We start from the raw sequence: 20,993 nt of genomic DNA, 5'->3' as shown, positions 1-20,993 counted from the left end.
GCTGAATGGAAAAGCCTCCATAAATGCGGATCCCTGAGGGATAATCCTAAAGAGAGGCAACCCTGAAATATGCCTCCACCACAATGATCTGGGTAAGCAGATCTGTGCAGGCGTTCACATGTGAAGAGCGCTGGCAGAGAGCAGACTGAGCATCCTGGTGCCGGTCCTTTTCAGAGATTAGTCAGTGACAATTTGTTGTAACAAAGCTGTGACAGCTGTAATGTGCACTATCTGCTGTCGCCCAAACTTGTCACAGTAAAACCTGAGTAGGATAAAGTAAATGTGAAATTATTGGATTAAATGCGACTACGCAGAATATTTGTCCTTCAAATCTTAAAAAGCAAGTGACAGATTGTCATCATGCTGAGCTGTTTTAGGGTTTTCATGACAAAAGTGACATATGTTCAGAATAAATGCTACTACAGTGAACTGCTATCAAGGATATGCAGTTCATTTAACCATCTGTGCCACTTAAATACAGTGTGTACAATGAAAACAATGGAGGGAATCCCTCTGGTGGAGTCACACTTTCAATTAAGTTCTCAAAAAAACATATAAATACATCTTTATTAAAACCTGAGGTGAAATAAAGTGACTTACCTGAGCTTCAGAGCTTTGCAGAGAAGTTTAAAGAACAATTCAGCCGCTGACAGAGAGCGCAGGAGCAGAGCGGAGCAAAGTGAAGATCACCGAGCCGTGGAAGAACTGAAGCTCTGGCACAAAGAATGCTGTCCTATAACCCCCTTTTCTCTCCCTCAAGATGTTCTTGGGAATGAGACTGTTGCTCTTTTTGTGTCTCGACAAATTTGATAACAGAAAGGGAGTCCCGATGGGAGCCTTTCGTTTGAACCTTGACCCCACCCTTTCTTTCTCCATCCCCTTCTCCTCAGAGAGCCACTTGTGCGCTCCACAATAGCCTGAGTCAGAATAAGCAGCACATTTTAGCAGCGGGGAGAAGAATGGCATGCCTCAGTCTCAACGAGTCGTTGGGTATGACTCCATGGAAACCAGGCGTAGTGGTGCAGCGAGTGCCTTTATCGTGAACTCCCACCCTCCCACTGATAGATAGAAGATGGACTGTGTTGTTAATTGAGAAGTTTATGACTAAAGTCTTAGAGATGATCTTTTGTAAATGGTCTGTTAAGTTCTACAGAGGGCCCCATACCCTATAGGAGAGCAAGTGAAAAACAAGAGCGGGAGGGAGGGAGGGAGGGGGGGAATGTTTGAAGGAAACAGGGGCCCTTGTTGGTCTCTTGCCTCCTGGGGGCATCCTGAATTGGAATGCCCAAAATAATCAGTCACATAGCCATCGGACAGATGTGGAGAGAAGTCCCACTGGCTGAGGGGAGATAATATTTCTTTCATACAAGGAGATCACAGCTGTGCGTCAGACACATCGGCCCTTTCTCCTCTCTGTTTCATCGATATGCAAATGCTATTCTGTAGACTTGAATGAAGCTACTATCTTTGCAGGGCTGCGGAGAAGCCTTGACATCACTACCCTGTTAATCTACTGCCAACTGCTAATTGGGACGACCCCCCGCTTTTGTTCGGCTTCTCAGCTCTGTCTGCTGTGCGTCTCGTAACCCTGAAGCAAAAACATTGTCTTGTGCGAGCGCTCGCCACCATAAATATATCATTCTTCTCAATGCCGTGAAGGAGCAGCTCCAGACGGGAGGCTCAGAGTTCTTGAAAGAAAACAAAATGCTCTCAACGCTTTTGAACAGCCGCTCCCACCGACGGGCCTCCAATGGGAAAAACGTTTTATTAGGCGATTTTAGCATAAAAAAACAACTAATTTCTTTCTGAGCACAATCATTAGAGCACTTAAATATGTTCCATCATAAAAGGCTTATTTAAAGGCCCCCTGTGGAGTTCCATTAGCACTATGGAGCAATGTTTTGTCTAGTGGATCCCTTTTTTGTTTGCACAAGGAAGCCCCTGTACACACGCAAGCATTATGGGTGACGCAACTCACATCACATTCACATGTTGGGCCTCTTCACCACGTTCACCTCGTCAACAGTTTTTAAAGCGTTTAAAAATTTCATGAGAAAGAAACATGTTGGGCCTGTAGGGCACGATGAGTTTTGGGGAGAAACATCACAACCAGCTTTTGTTTGTTTCATGAAAACGCCACAGGGCACAGAGGGGAAACGGTCTCAATAATACTGACGAATTCATGATCCACAAGCAAACACAAGGTTCACAAATGTGTGTCGATTTGTGGATAAATCATAATGTTCACAAGTGAATTTTTCTTTCCACAAACATCACCAAACATCAAATCACACTTCCTGTGCATCTAAATGTCTAAAAGAACTTTAAAAGTCCCAAATGTAAATTCCATATGAATGCGCTGGAGGGCCAGACAGGCAGGTGTAGGTGCCCTGCACACAGATTGGACAATTTAAAGATGAATGCAAGGTGAAGTAAAAATAAATATAATAAAAATAAAATCATCAAAGTAACTGAAATATGTAGAATACTGGCATTTATTCAGGTTTGGTTGCATCTATTTGTAAATTGCTTTTACATGAATTAAACTTGGAATTTGGCACTTATGGATAGAAAGAAGCATTGAGGGAATCCATAATCCATTCACAATTTGTGGATCATCACAGACTATTTTCTAGAGAATCTATGCACAGTATCATTATTACGTACAACATGGCTTGTTTACTGAGGATTATGTTGCCTGTTTACATGCCAAAGACACATTAGCTTTAAATAAAATGTGAGAAATCTACAACAACTTTCTTTCATGTAATTAATCAATGTGTTTTTTCTCACAGAGCACAAATATATTTGATTTTTGACTTTCACAAACAGAGGTATTCCTGCTCTGCCTGCCTGTGTGCGTGTCTGTGAACTACATGTGGAGTGTGTTGGCTTGAATCAGACACAAGTTGCATCACACTCGTGCTATCGGGGCTCAGATGTTGAAGCGCTGGTTCCTGGTTTGCACCGCCTTCCTCTCTCGGAGGTACATGTTGACATAGGAGGTTATAAGATCGTCCATCTTGTAACCCTTTGCCAAAGAAGACACAGAGGTAAACAAGGGAAATGAGAAGGACAATCTTTTTTCCTGTTGACAGTTTCTTACTTAAAGCTTCTAATGCTGGCTCTTACCAGTGAAGTTTCACACAGGAATTTGCTCCCCTTGACTAAACTGCCAATAGTCATGTGAAAGTAGGTGCTTCCACTGCACCAGTTAGCGATGCGGTTGAATGGGTGATTTGCCAGCACATCCTTCACATGGGAGAGAAATTGTTAATTATAAAAAAAAAATAGGAGCAGGATGTTTCAGGGAATACTGTTAATCACCATTTTTGTTTTACTCACCTTGGTTTTAGGGTGGATGATGGTGAGCCCTTGCTTGCTGATGGCTATTCGCACAATGTCTGGGAAATTTGGTTCTGATGTTTGCTGAAAATAAAGTAAGAAAAGGTAAATGAGGAAACTTTTCTTCGCTGTAGTCATGGTTGTTTGCATTTAGGCCACCATGGTGACAGGAGGTGTGAGGGACTGAGACAGAGCGAGAGCAAAACCAGCCCCCCCACCCAATCCAGTGGACTACAGGCAGCAAGATGAAGCGGCAGTTTGTGCCGCACTCACTGCAGCCCTTACCTTCACTTCAAAGAATGCACAGCCGAACGTCGGCCAGCGGCACACCACCTTCAGAAATGCCACCTTAGCTTCATCAACAGTCACACCAGCTTGTTTGTTGTAAAAAGCGACGATGCTCTGAAAAATTGGGAAAAAAAACAACATCACGGTATAGTACAACACTCCTGTTTTGTTGCACTACTTTTAATGAGGTTAATGATTTTCTAACTCCCCCTCAGCCCTCAGGCAATATTCTCAGAGAACTGAGATGGGACCACAGGATAATGGTGATATTGTTCATATGAGCAATTTAAAGGATAAGGCTGGTTCTGTTCTATATTTTTCCAACTAACGATATAGCCCATGAAAAAAAAAACTGATCCTTTTGTCTCTTTTCTCTGTACCACGGAGCTTCACTATTGTCCAGTGAGAAAAACACATCCATGAGCTGCACTGCTGCAGTATTTTGAGCCACATGCAACATCCTGCTGTAAATACTGTGTATTAATCCACGTGTAAAAGTAGTCCCAAACAAATGCACTACTCACTCTAGTTAGTCTAGTAAGTAATGTTTGCTAAAAACTACAGTGCCCAGCTGTTTTGGGAAATTACTTTGCATTCCCTCTAAGTTAAAATATATATTTGACAACTGTTCTCAGCATACTAGCTGCATAGCTGTCAGTGGCTCAAATTTCTGGTGACAGAGATTCAGGGTGACCAGAGGATGAATTGTAATAACTTTGGTGATCCCCTGACTTTTAATGTAACTCTAATGAAACTTCAGCGGTACTTTGTGTTTAGTGCTAATTAGCACTAATGGATGCACAAATGCTAAAATGTTCAACTAAAGCTGTGAATTTCATCTGCTAAACATCAGCATGTTAACGTTCTCATTGGGTTTAGTTTCATTACGTTAGCATTTCGCTCAGAGTACGTACGACCTATGGTCAGCTCCACTGAGCCGCTGGCTGTGCTGCATGAATCCCTGTTAATGGCTGATGTTTTCAGGAGGACTTGGGGTTCGAGGCCACTGTCACAGACAGGATGAGGGAGTCTTAAAGCATTGAGAGACTGAGGCTGTTGCATTGTTGGTTTTGGTCTGTTCATCATATGGGCTGACAGGGAGACCAACCTGATGCTTTAAGCTGTGCAACAGAGTCTTGAGATCAAACCACTGAAAAGAAAACCCCTCGTACCTTCTTCCACTCGTTTTCAGACATGGCCTTCAGTTGGTCTGCTGGCACCAGCTCCTTCAGCATCTTGGGAACCATGACCAACTGGCTCTTGTCATTGTTGACCTTTATCCTGAAGAGCAGAGCTGCGATGTTGACCATTTCCTCCTTGCTGCAAACATGTTTGCCGCTCAGGTACTTAGGCAGCTCCTGGAAAATACATAGAAATAGAAATAGATATGAAATAGGGATTCTATAAAGTTTGCTATTGTAGAAAAGAGATTTGAACCCAGGTTGCCACTGACTACTGACACATCTCTGCTGGTCATATTGAAACCAGACAGAGAAGTCTGATACTGATGATCTCATGTGTGTGTCATGCAGGGTTATGTTTAATGGAAAGATTTGGAAAAACTGAGCTGCATCGTTCAAATGTACCTGAGGGAAGTGGAAGATACGGTCAGCCTCCGTATCTCTGCCAGGGATCACATTGAACCACAACTTCCTCATGAAGAACACAAGGTAGGTTATGTTAACAGGCCCGCCTGCAGCGCGCACACACACACACACACACACACACACACATACACACACACACACACACACAGAGGGTTTAGAGGTAAATACAAAGAAACCATCAAAAGTGTCCAAGCATAGACTGTATATAGGAAGTGGACGTAGCCACTGTGACGTCACCTATAAGTTGTGGACTGCTGTTTTGAAGCCTTTTGAGGCATTTTCAAAAACTCATCTCGGCTTATGGTAGATATGCCATCTTAATTTTGGAGCAAGTGATGCATGAGTTTTTCTCCTAACCTCCGATTAGTTAGGTTTAGACATGACACATCTGGGATTGGCTAGTCACACGGTAGTCCCTCCCTAAAGCTTTGCCTTCTTTATCATCTTGAAAACTTGAAACTCGGAACTGAGCCCATAAACTCAATAGGAAATAGTTTACTGTGGTAATAAATGTGAGAAATAGAGCCATTTTCTCATAGACTTCCATACAGGTCGCCCCCTGTAGATCATTAGAGAGAACGCAGCTTTAAGGCACTTCTGCATTGGATTCCCTTTTCTGACCAGAAAGCCATGTCCACTTCTTTTCTACAGCCTATGGTTTCGAGCAGATAACGTTTTTACCGTCTTTGATCCTCTTGGCTTTCTTGGACCAGTCAGTGATTTGTCTCAGACTATCAAAGAAGTAGTCTGGGTCGTTCAAACTGAGAACCTGAAAATAAACATGATTAGAGGTTTTCTTTCACAACCAGTGGGCTGGATGTTCACCAACGAGGGCTGAGAATAAATGAAAGAACATACACTGAAAAAAAATCTAGGTCAACTTAGAATGCTGATGGTCGAGAAATGTCAAATGAACCTTATCATGCGTTTTGACAAAAATGCTGAAGCCGTCTGATGAAGCCAGACCGAGCTTGTTGGTGATGCTCTGGGTGAGATCCTTGATCCTGGTGTTTGTCGTGACCTCGAATATCTGAAGTGGGATGAGAGGAGTCACTGCATCGCAGCGTTACTGTGGGTATATTTGACCTTTCCTGTAAAGGGGTCTATGTTCGTACCTCCTCTGTGTCGTTGGGGAAGTGGATTTTGTGGAAGATCTGGGTGCTGTTCTGCTGGATGGCATCTACCTCCACCTGGTGTGGTGGTAGCTTCCTGGGCTCCATCCTGAACGAGAACAGCAAAGGCTTTGTCATGTGTTTCTATTTGTTTACGTCATCTTTTGCAAGAGATTCAGTGCAGATAAAGAAAAGAGGACACACTGCATCACTCAAGTGGGCATGTGGCAACTGTGCTGATCACAAATAAGTCTCTTTGAGTCCATTTTTCCTGCCATGATTATACTGAATATTTAAATCAAATGTATTTATAGAGGAGGCTATGCAAATGCACGGTGTGTCCAGGTCAATGTGATAGTGATGCAAAGCATTTGTCAACATGGTTTTCAACCAGTCTACCTCTGGTATGTTGGTTTAGTTTATGAGAGCCTTCACCTCATGAGAGGATCATATGGCACCACAGCTTGACATTTCCTTTTCTCACTACACCAGTTGTGGTGTCACGTCGTGTCGTGGTGGCTGTTAACTGGGGGTGGAGGGTTAAAACTGCAGAGTACTTCTCTACAAGCATCATTAGCTGCTCTATAGCTGATCCTGTCCCTGCCATCACACTCTCTCAACCTCATGCACCCTTCTTTTAAACAGAAAAACGCTGCTGCGTGTTGATGACGTGTGTTGGTTTAACCTCAGTGAGCTCTGCAGCCGCTGCAGACAGTCGGTGGCGAGGGGCTCTCTGCGGCGCGAATCTATGAACCGCTGAGTGTGCTTCAGAAGAGACTGGCTGGGAGGAAACAGGCCACAGCAGAGCCACAGCAGCTGCCAGCCCTGCTCCATGCTGAACCTGGGTAAAGGACAACCAAAGGTACCAAAGAGCATGTGATGAAATAGAGTCTTGATTTGTATTCAAATCCACTCTAGTACACTGAAACATTGGAGTGTTTGTACTCCCTACTGCCTGAATAAAGAAAAATACACATGGGTATAGCAGTTCTAGCTACTTCAATTTACCAGCTATGCTTTGATTTATAAGGCATTGGTTTTTATCTTTTTAAAATTTTGCTAGAGCTGCAACTAAAGAGAATTTTTACTTCTAAATGAATCTGTCAAATATTTTCTCAACAATGAAAAACATTATAAAATAGTAAAAAAAATATTTTAGCTTCCATAATTCAGAGTCGACAACTTCGAATGTCTTGTTTTGTTCAGGCCAAAAACGAAAGATATTCAGTTTACAAAGATATGAAAATAGAGGAAGGGAAGAGAATCTGAGATAATCAAATGTGTGTACTGTAATTTGACTTACACTGTATCACTGCCTTATTGTCATTCTAATACATCATCATAAATGGAGAAGCGTAAGCTCTAATTACCTACATCATGACTAACTGCAATGATTAGCAAATACTCTCTCCCCTGTCAGACTCAGCTTAAGAGAAACAGCATAGTGACTTAACATAAACGCACCGGTTGTTATTGCTGCTCATCTGCTTCATGATCTGGCAATAGATCTCATCCCTGAGCTCCTCGTGTTTAGTGGCAGGGCTGAAGATCTGGTCGGTGAGCTCGAGGGGACTCTGCATCTGCTTGGTGGGGTAATCTCCCATGTATTTCAGGATTGGTGCACGGTAGTCAAGGAGGAATAACCATCCTGGTTGTATTAGAGTATAACTGACAACTGAAACAACTGGATTAAAATGCTTGTTTTACCACTAACAGGTTGTTATTCCAGATGCCTGACAGCATTACAGAAAAGACCCCTACAGAGACAAACCTGTAAGATCCTTCTTTTTTAAACCAGAAACAGATCAGTTGTATCGCACTGCTCTAACTCACCATACTCCACTGACAAAAACAGTTATTTTAACTCGCACAACAAGGTGGCTATATGAATAACTCTGGTGTGTAGAGGATATCAGTGAAGGCCAGACAGGCCTTGTGGCTGAGCTCAGAGTTGCCCACCAGTTTCTTGAGGAGGGGTTGTCTGATCGGCTCTCTGGAGTTAGCCCAAAGCCTCTCAGGAGCAGCATTCCTGGAGATCACCTGACGGTTGACATCCTTAGTGGGCTGCCTGTAGGATCAAGGAAACAAGATGGTGTCAGCACTGTTCCAGGCAGCGTTTTCCTTCTGATCAGCTGGTGAGAACATGCAGAATGTAATCAAAGAGAGGACATCCGCACATACCTGAAGTGCTCGAAGGAGAATTCTTTCAGTGTGGCAGGAGCTAATCTCTCCAGCGTTCCTGTTTCTTTCTGGCTCGTCTGTATGATGCTCTTCCTCTGGTTAGGAGACAAGTTGAGGAGGCTCTGAAATAAAGACACATGCACTGCATTTAATACTCCGCACACTGTGGCCACAACAACTCATCTGAGAGGGATGTGTATCTGACGTCTCCATACCATGACCTCATTGGTGGGTTTGCTGAGTGTTGGCAGGATTAAGATGGCATCAGTGGGGACGGCTCCTATTTGTTTTGTCCTCTCATTTTCTCCCTTTATCCAGCCACGTTTCTGAGAAAACTCATCATCTTTGATTATTATGATGAGCTCCCCTTTCTTGAAGCTGAGGAATGTGGGGTCATCTGTGGAAGAATTTAATTTCAGACTTGGAAATCAGAAATGAGCAGAAACAACAACAAAAGAGATGATTCAGCTGTGATGATATAAGAAAGAAAAGTTCGTCCTCTGACCTTGCCTGTTGGCTTCCTTCAGGGTCACAGCATACTGCGACCTCTCCACCAGTCCGCTGAGGAACATGGTAATCAGCTCCGCCATGTCGGCAGCTGTGGCCCCACTCAGAGTGAAGTCTCCTTTCAGAGTGAGCAGGCTCACCGCCTGGCCAGACACTTTCGCCTCCCTGGGTGAGCATGAAAGGAGAATCATTGTAGCACCACACTGTTGTAGTAAGCTTGACTCTTCGGCACACTGCTCTGCTTCCTCCTCACTTTGTGGTGTTCACTCCGGTGACTTCAGGGAAGGACAGCTCCAGCAGCCTCTTCTCTCTCTCATCCAGGAAGGTGATACCAGTCCAGTTTATGGCCACTATGAACTTGCTCTTTGGCAGTGGAGGCCCTAAATAATCCAAGGTACAAATCATGACTCATGGCAAATATGATGGGATTTATGGCATGTATTCCAGTCCAGCAAAAAAGTTTTGCTTACACTTCCTGCTTGAATAGTTTCTGCCACCCAGGAGGAGAAAGCATGAGTACAGTTTTCATGTGTAACGCAGTAAGGGCATCATCATCAACCCACAGATAAGGGGCTACTTCATATACACCTTCATTTCACACTAATCTAACTGTTCATTTAACTACCCATTTGTAAAATGTTGCTTTTTTATATATAATATAATTACATAATATAAATATGTACATATAATTATTTAACCAACTATCATCGGTTGTTTTCTTGATTAATCTGTTTACATCAAAGGGTTTGTTTTGTCCAAAACTCCAAGACCGATACGGAACACAAAAAAAATAGCAAACGATGATGACAATGTCTTGTCAATACGCTAATGTCAGCACCGTACCCCTTTACAAAATGGATAATGAGATAAGAAAGGTCATGTGGTATATTGTATGGCGACTGTGCACCAGTAAAATGTAAAAATGTGGAACGCTCCGGGAATAACACATGAGCTGCTCACTGTGGAACTCCATTAGATGTGTTGTATTGAGGAAGCCTTGAGTAATAATAATAATGCCTTGAATCTCACCAGCATGTTGTCAATTATGCAATTCCACACAGCAACAAAAAAAGTCAACTGCAAATTTGATCCATTTAGGAAAATACCTGGCGTGTCACTGAGTCACGGCTCATCCTCAGTGCAAATTGGCTGCTCAAAAGCTAAACAGCAGTACATCTGAAATCCAAGGAACAGGGGAAATGTTGTTCCCGGCCCACTTATTCCCTCTTAATCATCTACTTTGCTGGAGTCTTAACCCCGGTGGTGCAGTGTATCTATAAATAGCCTTGTATATTCCAGTCTGACATAGATACAAAAAGAAGCAACAGCTAATTGCTCTAAGGGGGCTGATTAAAAAGCAGCTTCAGCGCTGATCGTTAAAAGTGTTTGTCCCTATATGTCTCTGTGAGTGTAGACATGTTTGTGTTAATACGCATTTCATGTGCTGCCGAGATGAAAAAAAATTAAAATCACTAAAATCGACAATCTGAAAGATTCTCTGCATGTTTTTACAACAGACACGCAGCACGACAGTGAATTTACAAAGCAGATACGGCTCATTCTGTGAGACACTGGAGTTACTTGTTTTAAAGAATTCTGATCTGATAAACAGCATGAAGACTTCCATACACGCGCTTTGCCTTTTTTCGTCATCCACGGGTGTCAGCAGCCTTTTATGTTACCATAACACATTGATTAAAGTTGCTCCACATATCTAAATGAATGCAATTATCATGATTTGTCCAACCACAAATTAGTTAAAGACATACCAGCAGAGAGGCTGGAAGCATTCTTCGCCTACCTGACAGTTTGACAACTTCAAAGAACCTCGAGAAGAACATGGGCCACTTCCCTCGGGCGTAGTCGACCATCTCCGCCTTCACTGAATCGGCCTTTTGCTTTGAACTCATATATGGACCCTGGTGTGGTTTTAGAAAATTAGAGGGAAATATTAAATCTACTTGAGGCCATTGACGTCAGCTCTGTTCATGCTGGACCCCTGTGATGTGACTGACCTGCTCATGAGCGGTGCTGACCATCTGCACCCATTTGGCCTCTGACTTGGCCTCCAGCAGAGAGCTGTTGATACAGTCCTGAACAGCTTCCTTCACGTAGTCTGGACTGCTGTCTGAGCCGTGCTGGACATATAAATGTTTGGCAGCAAGCTGAACAAAATCGTCCTCCTGTCAAAGTGAAATGTGGGGGAAAAAAATAAATAAATCAAATGTATATCTGAGAATATGGCGGGAAGTTTGGAAGATAAACCACTCAATCATAACCCCACCTTTTCGTTCTGGTACTCTCCCAACTTCAGGCCATGGATGACCTGTTTGTAGATGAGCTCTGTGCTGATCTTGTCCTCTTTGCAGTCATGCCAGGGGCTGAAGACCTCCTTGCGGAAGAGGAGACGCCAGGGAGCGTGCTGTTCATGCCCCCCTCTCCTCTTCACCTCCTGCTCGCACTGAGAGATGGCATCCATCACGTGCTCCCGGCCGCTGCCCAGAGCCCACACCTTCAGGAGCACCAACATTTGAAGTTACAATACAGAAATTATTTGGATCTTGCTGTCATAAAGAACAAAATGCAAAGAATGTGAGAGAATGTGTGATAGCAGGAGCTCGCCTCATCACCCAGGCTACTATATGAAGATGTACACCGAGCAGCTGCGACTGCGTACCTTTTCATACAAGGCGACATAGAGTGAAAAGCCGAAGGTGTCTTTGAGTTTGACTTTGTTGGACAGGAGTTGGCAGATCTCTTTGGAGGTGGATGAAGAGTCAATGGGCAGGTTGATGGAGCGTCCATCCATCAGGATCACAGACACTATTATGGGCTTTTTTGTCTTGGTTGCCTACCACAGTGCAGACATAAATCACCACGTTGACTAAACAGTAATGAAAACTACTGCGCACCGAAGGTCAGAGTGTTAAAGGGTCGATTAACTGAATTTACAAAAAACATGATCTCACTTGCTGCTTTTTTTTTTAACTGAGTGCTGACTGAAATCTCAGAGGTTTCTCTCTCAGAGCCAGGCCAAATATTTTTTTTTTTAAAACTGTAAACCTTTTGATATTATCTATTTATTTCTACAGTAACAATGCACATGAATGAGTTTTGAATATTTGCAAGAACGTCTCGTGTCGGTCTCGGTACCTGCAGCTCCAGCCAGGCTGGAGGCTCCCCTCGCACTCCGTTCATCACTGTGCGCCGAAGCCTTTCGGCACAGTAGGAGGAGTAGCCTCCGGGAGCGGAACGGATGAAACTCTGCAGATACTGTCAAGACGAGAGATAAGAAGAGATGAGGGAAACATCAGAGCGTGCAGCACACTGATTATGAGACTGAAGCGACTGTACTTACCTTCATAAAGTTCTCACTAGGAGGGAAAATGCCCAGACAGAGGGACAACAGGATCCAACCACGGAAGTAGCTGTTGCGATTATTGTTATCCTGAAGCTGCTTGCAGATCTGACAGTAAATCTCATCTCTGGACAGACAACAGACAAATACTGTATTTTTTAGAGAGTTAAAAAATGATACTTGGATGTGTGTGATTTTGAAATCAAGCCTCAGCTACCTAAGGTCAGATCTGACGATGGCATATCCCACAATGATGTGGAGTTTTTCGAGAGTCGACAGCGGCCGGTCCAGCGTGGGTCCTTCTCCGACCATGACATCACTGTCCTCCTTCACAGTCTGCAGGGTGGGGGGCTTGGACACTTCATTCAGATCTTCGGACTGTAAGAAAAAACATGACATTTCCATCAGTATGATTAAAACTTCCTGCACAGTGACACTACATCAAAATATTTATTCAGGCTTACACCTCACCTCCTCCGCGATGATCGAGGGTTTCCTGAGGCTTGCAGTGGATCTTGGGATTCCATTTTCTTGAACAGAGGATGCTTTTCTCTTTCTGGCCAACAGGTCAGTGAATGTGGATCCCTGCCTTGTCCGAGGGGTCCCTCCTGGCACAGTGTATACCTTTGGGTTTTGAGCTGTCTCGCTGGGCACAGCAGACTCCTTCCTGCTTCTTGTCAGAATGTCTGTGAAAATGGAGGCCTTTCGGTTTTGTGTTGGCTCCTCGGGTACTGTGGAAGGCTTTCTTTCTTTTTTATTCCTTAGCACCCTCTAAAACAGTCAGAAATAAATAACATTTTTCAAAATTAATTTGGCAACATTAAAAACTCATGAAGTGCTTGCTTTGCGAGGACCCGTACCTGATCCAGGCCAACCATGTGGCTGAGACGTCTGTCCTTTCTGGTGATCAGCTCTTGCGGCACAAAGTGATCCTGCCTGGGGGTCACCTGGGCCCGGACATGCAGCTTTGGCTCAGGGAGGTCTCCCATGAACCTCAGGATGATCCACCACACTGTCAGCGAAGCCTGGTGATAAGATAACAGAAGAACCCCGGTAAGGTAATAAGAAAAAGACGCAGATATTCTTGCACAGATATAACTGAAATGATGAATTAAAGAGGTCTAAGAGAAGCACCAGGACGTCTCCTTCATCTTCATGGTAAAGCAGCGGCTGTCGAAGCCTCTGGCGGATGTGGAAGGGTGTGGCAGCACCCTGGAAGTACATGGAGGCAAACTTGGAGAAGGGGTACTCATCCAGGTAATCGTAGTCCTCTTTGGGAAGATCTTCCTCCATGGGTAGGTCGTCAATGTCTATCTCCTCGGTAACTATCTTCTTCTTCTCTAAATTCTGAGAACAGACGCAGACATGCAGTGAGTGACTCTATGAGGTGTACAAAATGTGCAAAACCTTTGGTTTCCGAACCTCAAATCCCACAGGTGCTTGTCCTTCCTGTCCTCCAACCATATTGGGCAGGAAGTCAAAGATGCTGTCCACCATCTCCTGGTCTGTGATGGATTCGAACTTAGTTTTGGCCTCCATCTCTCTCTTCCGCCTCAGCACTTCCTCCATGTTTTTCTGTCTCTCCAAATTGGCACGTTGTTCTTCTTCTTTCTCTTTAGCAGAGAGGTACATCTGAAAGAACACAAGACAAAAGAGGATCAGGAAAAAAAACCTGCCTGCAGAATGTCTTTTACTATCAAATCAATCATGCAACACAAACAACAGATGTGTCTTTATTCACAGCAGTGGCTTGAGTAGATGACAATTAAATAAATAAATTCACTTAAACTGCTGAATTACCCATTTTAATCAGTTTTCTGCTGCTGGTTCAGGGGATCCTGGAGGATGTGGGACTATGCTTGACAAAAACGGTTAACAGCTACTGCTGTACTAGATAAAACCATTCAAGTATTTTTTAAACCTGAGCCCGATTTTTGCATAATTTGGTTTTGAAATGACTGCAAGGTACAAAAACCAAAAAAGAATTGGTCCAGTAGATCACCTCTGTCAGCAGTCAAAAATGGGCGGTGAACAGGCTGTAATGTAATCCTTCAGGGCAACAGCGCCAGTCAAAGTATATCCACTAAAAGTGCTTGTTTTTCCCACTGACATGCTCAGATTGTCTTTTGAAGAGTCTGACAACATTTCAGAAAGGATCCCTGCAGAGACAGACCTGTAAGATCCTTTTTGTTTAACCAGAACCTGTTATAGCGCTCTCATCAAAGACACCAGACCCCATTGACAAAAACAGTCATTTTACTGAACACAGGGGTTGCTGGTGTTCGGCGGCGTCAATTGGTGTGTTTCTTGTTTGTTACACAAACATTGTGTTGGATCCAAACTAACCCTTTTAAGTACCACAGTCACACAATAACAAAAGCATTTTTAAAATAATTTTTGTGCCTATGATTCATTTCAAAGTATGTAAAAAAAAAAAAGGGTCCAGGTTTGAAAAAAAAAAAAAAAAAAAAAAAAGAGTTATCCTTTTTCTACAATCGAAAAGATTCATCATAGTTCTTTAAGTTGAACTTACATCTCTTTTCATCTTTTTCAGGGCTTTTCTTGCCAGCACACCCCTGGTCTGAGCCTGCAGGAGGATCACGGCGTTCCTCTTGCGCTTCCATTCCTTCCTGGCCAGGTATCCTCTGACCTGGGCCTGCAGCACAACGGTCGCCTCCCGCTTCTTCTTATACTGGAAGTGGAGTTGGCGAGCGCGAACCTGTGCCTGCAGCCTCGCAAAGCCCAGCTGGACCTAGAATTAGAACATAACTGAAATTGTTATGCAAGCCAGGTCTGTAATCTCACTTTGGTAAACACTGATATGGGGGATAAAGGGACTCACCACTTTGTAAAGCTTTCTGCCTTTGTGTCCTCTCCAGAACTTCTGAATGACAAGAGCGGCTGCCTTTTTCTTCAAGAATTGTTTCCTTTAGACGGCATGAATCATACACACATGAAGCTGCAAGTCACGAGTAAAAAATGACATGGGCATTTTACGGTAACTCATCCCCTACCTGTATTTGTAGCCTCTCAGGACCTTCTGGATCAGAAGTGCTTTCTCGTGTAGTTTTTTCATTCGCTCCAGTTCGAGCATGGTGTCATGGCAGTCCTGAGAGAAAACAGTAGCACAGTTTACTTTGGTTGAAATATTCACATCCAGTTTATATCTTGTAAGCAATTGAGTACCTAATTGGGAAAACTAACATGGTGACCAGAATGTATGGTTGAATTTTCAGTGGGTAAGTGTTGCTATTTTTATTTTTGTATTACTTTTTATTTTTGAGTATTATATTCAGATTGAGAAAAAGATCATTCAGATAGCTGCTTTTCAAGTAAATTATTTCAGTGGTACAAATGCAGTGATATTAAAATTTCAACATTTATTTATTTTGGCTATTGTATGTTTCCACACATATTCACCACTAACAACAGACTGCACATAACAATGTGAGGCAGCACCTTGAGGAATATCTTTGTCTTGCCAGTCTTCCACTCGCCCTCTCCAGCAAGAGTTTCACAGATGCTTTCACAGCATTTCTCTTTACTTTCCTGTTGGAGCCGAAAACAACCGTCACACAAACACAGCAGGAGACGGCCGGAAAAGCCAGGGACAAAATGATCACGTTAGCACCACCAGCTTACTGTTTTGGGATCACAGAGGGAAGTTTTCAGAAGGACACGGTAGCGGACTAGAAACTCATCGAATGTGTAGCGCACGGGATATCCCGCTTTCCGGATCCTGATGGTCTCCATCATGCCCGAGTAACGGAGCTGACGTATGCACAGCTCTCTGTCAAACAGCTGAGACACAGAGGGATGTGATCTGATTTACTCACGCCAAAACTGATCTGTTTTTGGTATGGATCCAAATGTGTTTTTTTTGGTTGAGTGTGAATGCGGCTTCTTTCCTCACCACTGGCTTCTTGAAGTCATTGGGTTTGATGCAGCGTATGAAATAGGGCTGACACGCAGTCAGAGTTTTCATCAGGGAATCCAGAGACTGACGGAACTGGCCGGTCAAAGTTGGAACGCGCTTCTTGCCATCAGTCGCCTGCTGTCAGACACAAACAATAGTCACATAGTGGAAGGGTTTGCATGCAGTGATGATATTTCTATTTGACATCTGATTACAGCTAAACACTGCACTGACCCGCAGGCTGTTGTTGGCCTTGGTCATGATCATCCTGGGGTTGGCGGTGCTCTTGATCGCACTGGAGGACAGCTCATTGTGAAAGGCCTGTTTGAGGAGTTTATTGCTGGAGGTCTCCACCAGCTGAATCAGGTCGGAGCTCAGGGCGTCGCGGTTCTTCTCGAGGAAACCTCCAAACAAGACAGACACAATAAAAACAACATAAAGGACTTGCACATAAATTGTTTGTTGCTTCTAAAAGCTGTAAAAGTACCTTTTGAATCATAGTAGACCTCTCCAGCAAAATGTTGGATTCCAAACTGTGTCTCATAGTTGTTCTTGGGGTGAATGTAGATCTCCCCTTTCCCGTGGACCCGATTCATCTTTTGCAGCAGGGTGGCGTCTGTGCCCTGAAGGTCAACAGAAGAAGAGAGTAAAAACCCGCTTTGCTTGGTCACAGCAGAATTCTGTGAGATACAAGGAGGACATGGACCTTGGGGAAGTTGCTCTCCTCATCAATAAGAGCCAGTATGTTCAGTGGCTTGCTGGCCAATATGTCCAGGGTGCACTGGTTGTCTTTGTAGTCAATGTGCTTCCACACAATGTTTTCATGCGCGTACTCGTCCTGCTCCAGCTTGAAAACGTGCCTGACGAAGAACTGCTGCAACTGCTCATTGGCGAAGTTGATGCACAGCTGCTCAAAGCTGCAACAGTTCAACAAATCGAACAGCGGAGAAAGATGGATGGATTTTAGTCAGCTTAACAATGTCCTCTAAAAACAGCAGCAATAAAGCTGTCATGTCACGAAAGCTGTTCTGAACGGACACCTGTTTTTCTTGAAGTTCTCAAAGCCAAAGATGTCAAGCAAGCCTATTGCCTGCTGGACCTCTTCGGTGTCCTCAGGTGGTTTGTAAATGGCAGCGTTGATCTTGCCCACGATCCAAAGGAAAAGTCTTCCATAAATAGCCTGGACAAAATAATCCAGGAAATAACTTATTAGTTATACAAAACAGGTCAAAAGTATCATTCCTTCAACACCTCCGTTCATTTTGAGTTGTCACAAACATTAGTCACAAATGGTAAAATACTAAACCTGAGTATGCTGCTAAAGTCAACATATTAATATAGTTATGTATCATACCAGCATATTAGAATGACCCCTTATACGCTAAATATTAGCATGTTAACATGATTCAATACTAAACATTACAACGCTGTAAAACAATTAGTGTGCTGCTAACATTAATATTACACTGAAAGCACTGCTGAACCTAAGTAACACTGGGGGGATCTGCTTAAGCTGGTGGATGTTGAGCTGAGTCTGAAAAAGAACAAACCCCCCCCAATTTGTGTGGACATGAGTTGAGAGCAGTTCAGCCAAATAAGTCATGTCCTGTATTTTTTTGCCTTAGAAGAATTCAGATGACTGATGTTACTTTGACGAATGCGTCCCTGCCATCCACAGCCTGGGCAGAGGTCAGAGGTTTGGACACACTCTCTCTGGCTGTCATGAAGGAGCGCTGAGTCAGACTCTTCTCCAGCGCTTTGGGAGCCACCTGAGGTAACGACAAAAACAGTCAGCCAAGGTCATCTCAGCTCATTTTATTTGTAAAATAAAATGACACATACCTCCAAGAGCTGGCTGGCCATGCTGAAATGGGATGATGTGTGGATGTTACAGCCCTCTAGGTTATTTAATATGGTGCCTGAAATGATGCAAGAAAAATATGGCACAAAAGATGCAATTACTTTATACATTTAAGCATAGTATCTACAGTACATGCAACCCGTTGTTTGGTGCTATCCTTACCCTCAAAGTCCACATTGCCAAGGTGAAGGATGGCAGCGAGCAGTTTGGAGATTTCCCAGGAGTCGTTCTCTGTGAACATGAGGATCTTCAGAGCTGAGCGGAAGTGAGCGAATTCCTTCACATCGTCACGTCCCTCACAGCTGGTGCAGTTACCCTGTCGACATGATCCCATGGTTTAAAGCTAATGGCAAACTCTTATCTGTGATTCACTTGCTATGCATTTATTTTCAAAAACCATCAACAAAAACAGCGTTTCATTCAGATTTCACTGCCGAAGGATTTCAGTACCATGGTCAGATAGTTGTACTCAGTAGCGCTCCCAAGGGAAAGGATCTTTTTCTGCTCAGCTGGCATGCCCATCAGCATGTAGTAAAAGATGTGGTAGTTTCTTTCCTCGGGTCCCTGCGTGTGAGGGCACATGTTGCTTACCACAAGAAAATCTGACTTGCACCATGTCACTGCTTTTACAAATATCCAGCCAACCGATCTCACCTGACGACAAACCCTGGACTTCTCCAGCAGGTACTGCTCAATGCGGGCCCCTTCAATGGCCCCACCCTTGGTAAAGTTGATGTTAATGTATTTCCCAAAACGACTAGAGTTATCATTTCGAATAGTTTTGGCATTCCCAAAGGCTGCAAAAAAGCGTACATTTCATTTATGTTTGATGAAATTCTATATAACTTTAAGATCCTAAAGACTAACTTTATGTCTTAGAACTTTATGTTGGTGTTTGCTCATACCCTCCAAGATGGGGTTTGCTTCAAGAATCTGCTGCTCGATCCAGGAGTGCTGGCCACTCACTGCAGCCAAGAACTGCAGCATGAGCTTGGTGCTCTCAGTTTTTCCTGCTCCTGACTCTCCACTAATGGGGACAACAAAGAGGTAAGCGAGTGTGAAGAAAATGCTTTTAATGTCCTTTATGTTGCAAAAAAAAAAAAAAAAGCAATATTGAGACAAATTCAGATAAAAATCAACATTGTGCTGCCCTAATTTTAATAACTGATCAATCTGCCAATCTTTTTCTGTAGGAATCAATTATTTGTTTGGTCCATACAATGTTGGAAAAGTGCCTCTCTCAATTTCCCAAATTGAAATGCGGAAATGTCAATGAGACTGAAGGAACCAGCACAAACATGTAGACACATTTGACAATCTGTGAACACACATCATTCATTGTGTTCACTTTTACTCTAAAAAGTAACTTGTACCAATAATTATCAAAATTGTTTGAGTAGATTTTCTGTTATTTGACCAACTGACTCAATAATGTCTTTTTATGTAATTATAAAGAGGACACTCTCAGTGAGATTCCCCTGTATAAATAAAGGATTCAGTCGATCAATGACTTGTTTGCCACAATCTAGATAACTGTCTGGAATCAGCCTCAGTCTCCTGTGATCAGGAAAAAAAAAAAAAAAAGCAGACCTGATGACACAGCACTGGCTCTTTTGGTTGCGGCGCATGTTGAAAAAGCAGCTGTCTGCGATGGCGAAGACGTGTGGCGGCAGCTCGCCCAGCCGTCGGTCTGTGTACATGTGCACATGGTCGATGGTGTAGATGGGCAGCACCTGGTAAGGGTTGACTGCAACCAAAATGGAGCCTGTGTATGTCTTTAAACAGAGAATGATGTTAACAGTTAACAAACGTGTTTACATGAGCATAAAGAAGTTATTATGGTGGAGGCAGGTCATCACACCAGTGACCCTAATGACCTCCTGTTGGTCATGGCTGCAGTGCGTGAGATACATGTTCTAAATATGATTCAATGGATTTAAAAATGTTACAGATGGATTATAAGCGTAACATGCTGTGATGTTATGATATGAACAAAAAGTCCAAGACAAGCGAATATCAGCCTCAGTATTTGCCCCCAGGATTTAGCAGTAGTATTTATACACAACAAAATGGCCTGATTCATAATTGAAGGCACACTGCTGAGCTTTGATGCAGCAACATAGAAACACTGGGACGTTCTCTTTCAACAGAGGCTCATTCGTCTCTATGGAGACAAACAGCTCAGTAATAAACTACAGGGCAAAGTCTGAGATAGAAAGCCACTTGTAGCGAGGGAAGACACAGACGAGTAAGCATTTCCACAGCAGGTTATGGACATCATAAAACTAGGTGGTTCTGAGTGAATCCAGGTGACAGAAACCTACATAGATGATGCCTTCTTTGTGTCGCACCAGGAGGTTCCTGAGGAGCCCTTCCTCGTTCAGATCGCCGAGCCTTATCATGTCATCCACACCATTCACAGAGGTGGGGTGCATGGGCCGGATGGAGCCCTCCGTCTTCTTGTTGATCTTGTGCTCCTGTGTGTTTGTTATGAAAGAGCTGACATTATCTAAAAGGCTTACGCCTGATAAAAGCAAACTTCCGTGGGGTTTAGTACCTTTCCTTCATCGTCGATAAGCTGAAGCTGTCCAGTGTCTGTCAGGTGGACCTCCGCCCCAATGGGCACCCCAACATCAGAGTGCACCCACACATAATCCCCCTAGTTAGAGAAACCACAAGTTGTACTGAAACAGTTCTTAAGATTTTTAATAACGTGTATATGCTACAGAGAATATCAGTCTTACCTTGCTCAAATGCAGCATAGCAGTAACCTGGATTAAGGAAACTGAAAACGATCCATATTCAGATTCAGCACAGT

The 20,993-nt window shown here is 43.4% G+C and overlaps 1 protein-coding gene across 1 annotated transcript; it reads right to left on the bottom strand.

The window, feature by feature from the left end:
- Nucleotides 1–2,477: 2,477 nt before the first annotated feature.
- LOC139203263 (unconventional myosin-VIIb) lies at nt 2,478–20,958 on the bottom strand. The gene is made up of 47 exons (XM_070832955.1): nt 20,920–20,958; nt 20,733–20,834; nt 20,500–20,652; nt 19,766–19,950; nt 19,081–19,202; nt 18,830–18,972; nt 18,626–18,739; nt 18,338–18,491; nt 18,157–18,233; nt 17,964–18,083; nt 17,355–17,494; nt 17,021–17,231; nt 16,802–16,937; nt 16,549–16,718; nt 16,312–16,449; nt 16,041–16,199; nt 15,858–15,947; nt 15,413–15,507; nt 15,241–15,325; nt 14,932–15,150; nt 13,821–14,030; nt 13,533–13,745; nt 13,259–13,423; nt 12,870–13,169; nt 12,616–12,776; nt 12,399–12,525; nt 12,194–12,313; nt 11,718–11,891; nt 11,325–11,552; nt 11,056–11,223; nt 10,842–10,959; nt 9,294–9,420; nt 9,039–9,205; nt 8,749–8,930; nt 8,534–8,655; nt 8,266–8,420; nt 7,817–7,970; nt 7,038–7,193; nt 6,356–6,461; nt 6,157–6,270; nt 5,922–6,009; nt 5,220–5,326; nt 4,806–4,991; nt 3,631–3,747; nt 3,346–3,429; nt 3,133–3,252; nt 2,478–3,031 (listed from the first exon to the last, which is right to left on the bottom strand). Exons 1-47 carry the CDS (start codon nt 20,935–20,937, stop codon nt 2,936–2,938), a joined length of 6,696 nt encoding a protein of 2,231 aa, XP_070689056.1. The 5' UTR covers nt 20,938–20,958; the 3' UTR covers nt 2,478–2,935.
- Between the last annotated feature and the right edge of the window lie 35 nt (nt 20,959–20,993).

Source organism: Pempheris klunzingeri, chromosome 6 (genome assembly GCF_042242105.1).
Source record: "Pempheris klunzingeri isolate RE-2024b chromosome 6, fPemKlu1.hap1, whole genome shotgun sequence".
Classification (NCBI taxonomy): domain Eukaryota; kingdom Metazoa; phylum Chordata; class Actinopteri; order Acropomatiformes; family Pempheridae; genus Pempheris; species Pempheris klunzingeri.
Note: the sequence above shows the minus strand (reverse complement) of the source record. Positions and strands in the feature narration are given on the sequence as shown.

Excerpts from the sequence above, each read along its gene's own strand:
- LOC139203263 (XM_070832955.1), bottom strand. Across the intron at positions 18,492-18,625 it reads AGTACAACTATCTGACCATG|GGTAACTGCACCAGCTGTGA; the intron begins GTACTGAAATCC and ends TCATGTCGACAG. Across the intron at positions 12,777-12,869 it reads CCTCGATCATCGCGGAGGAG|TCCGAAGATCTGAATGAAGT; the intron begins GTGAGGTGTAAG and ends TTTTTCTTACAG.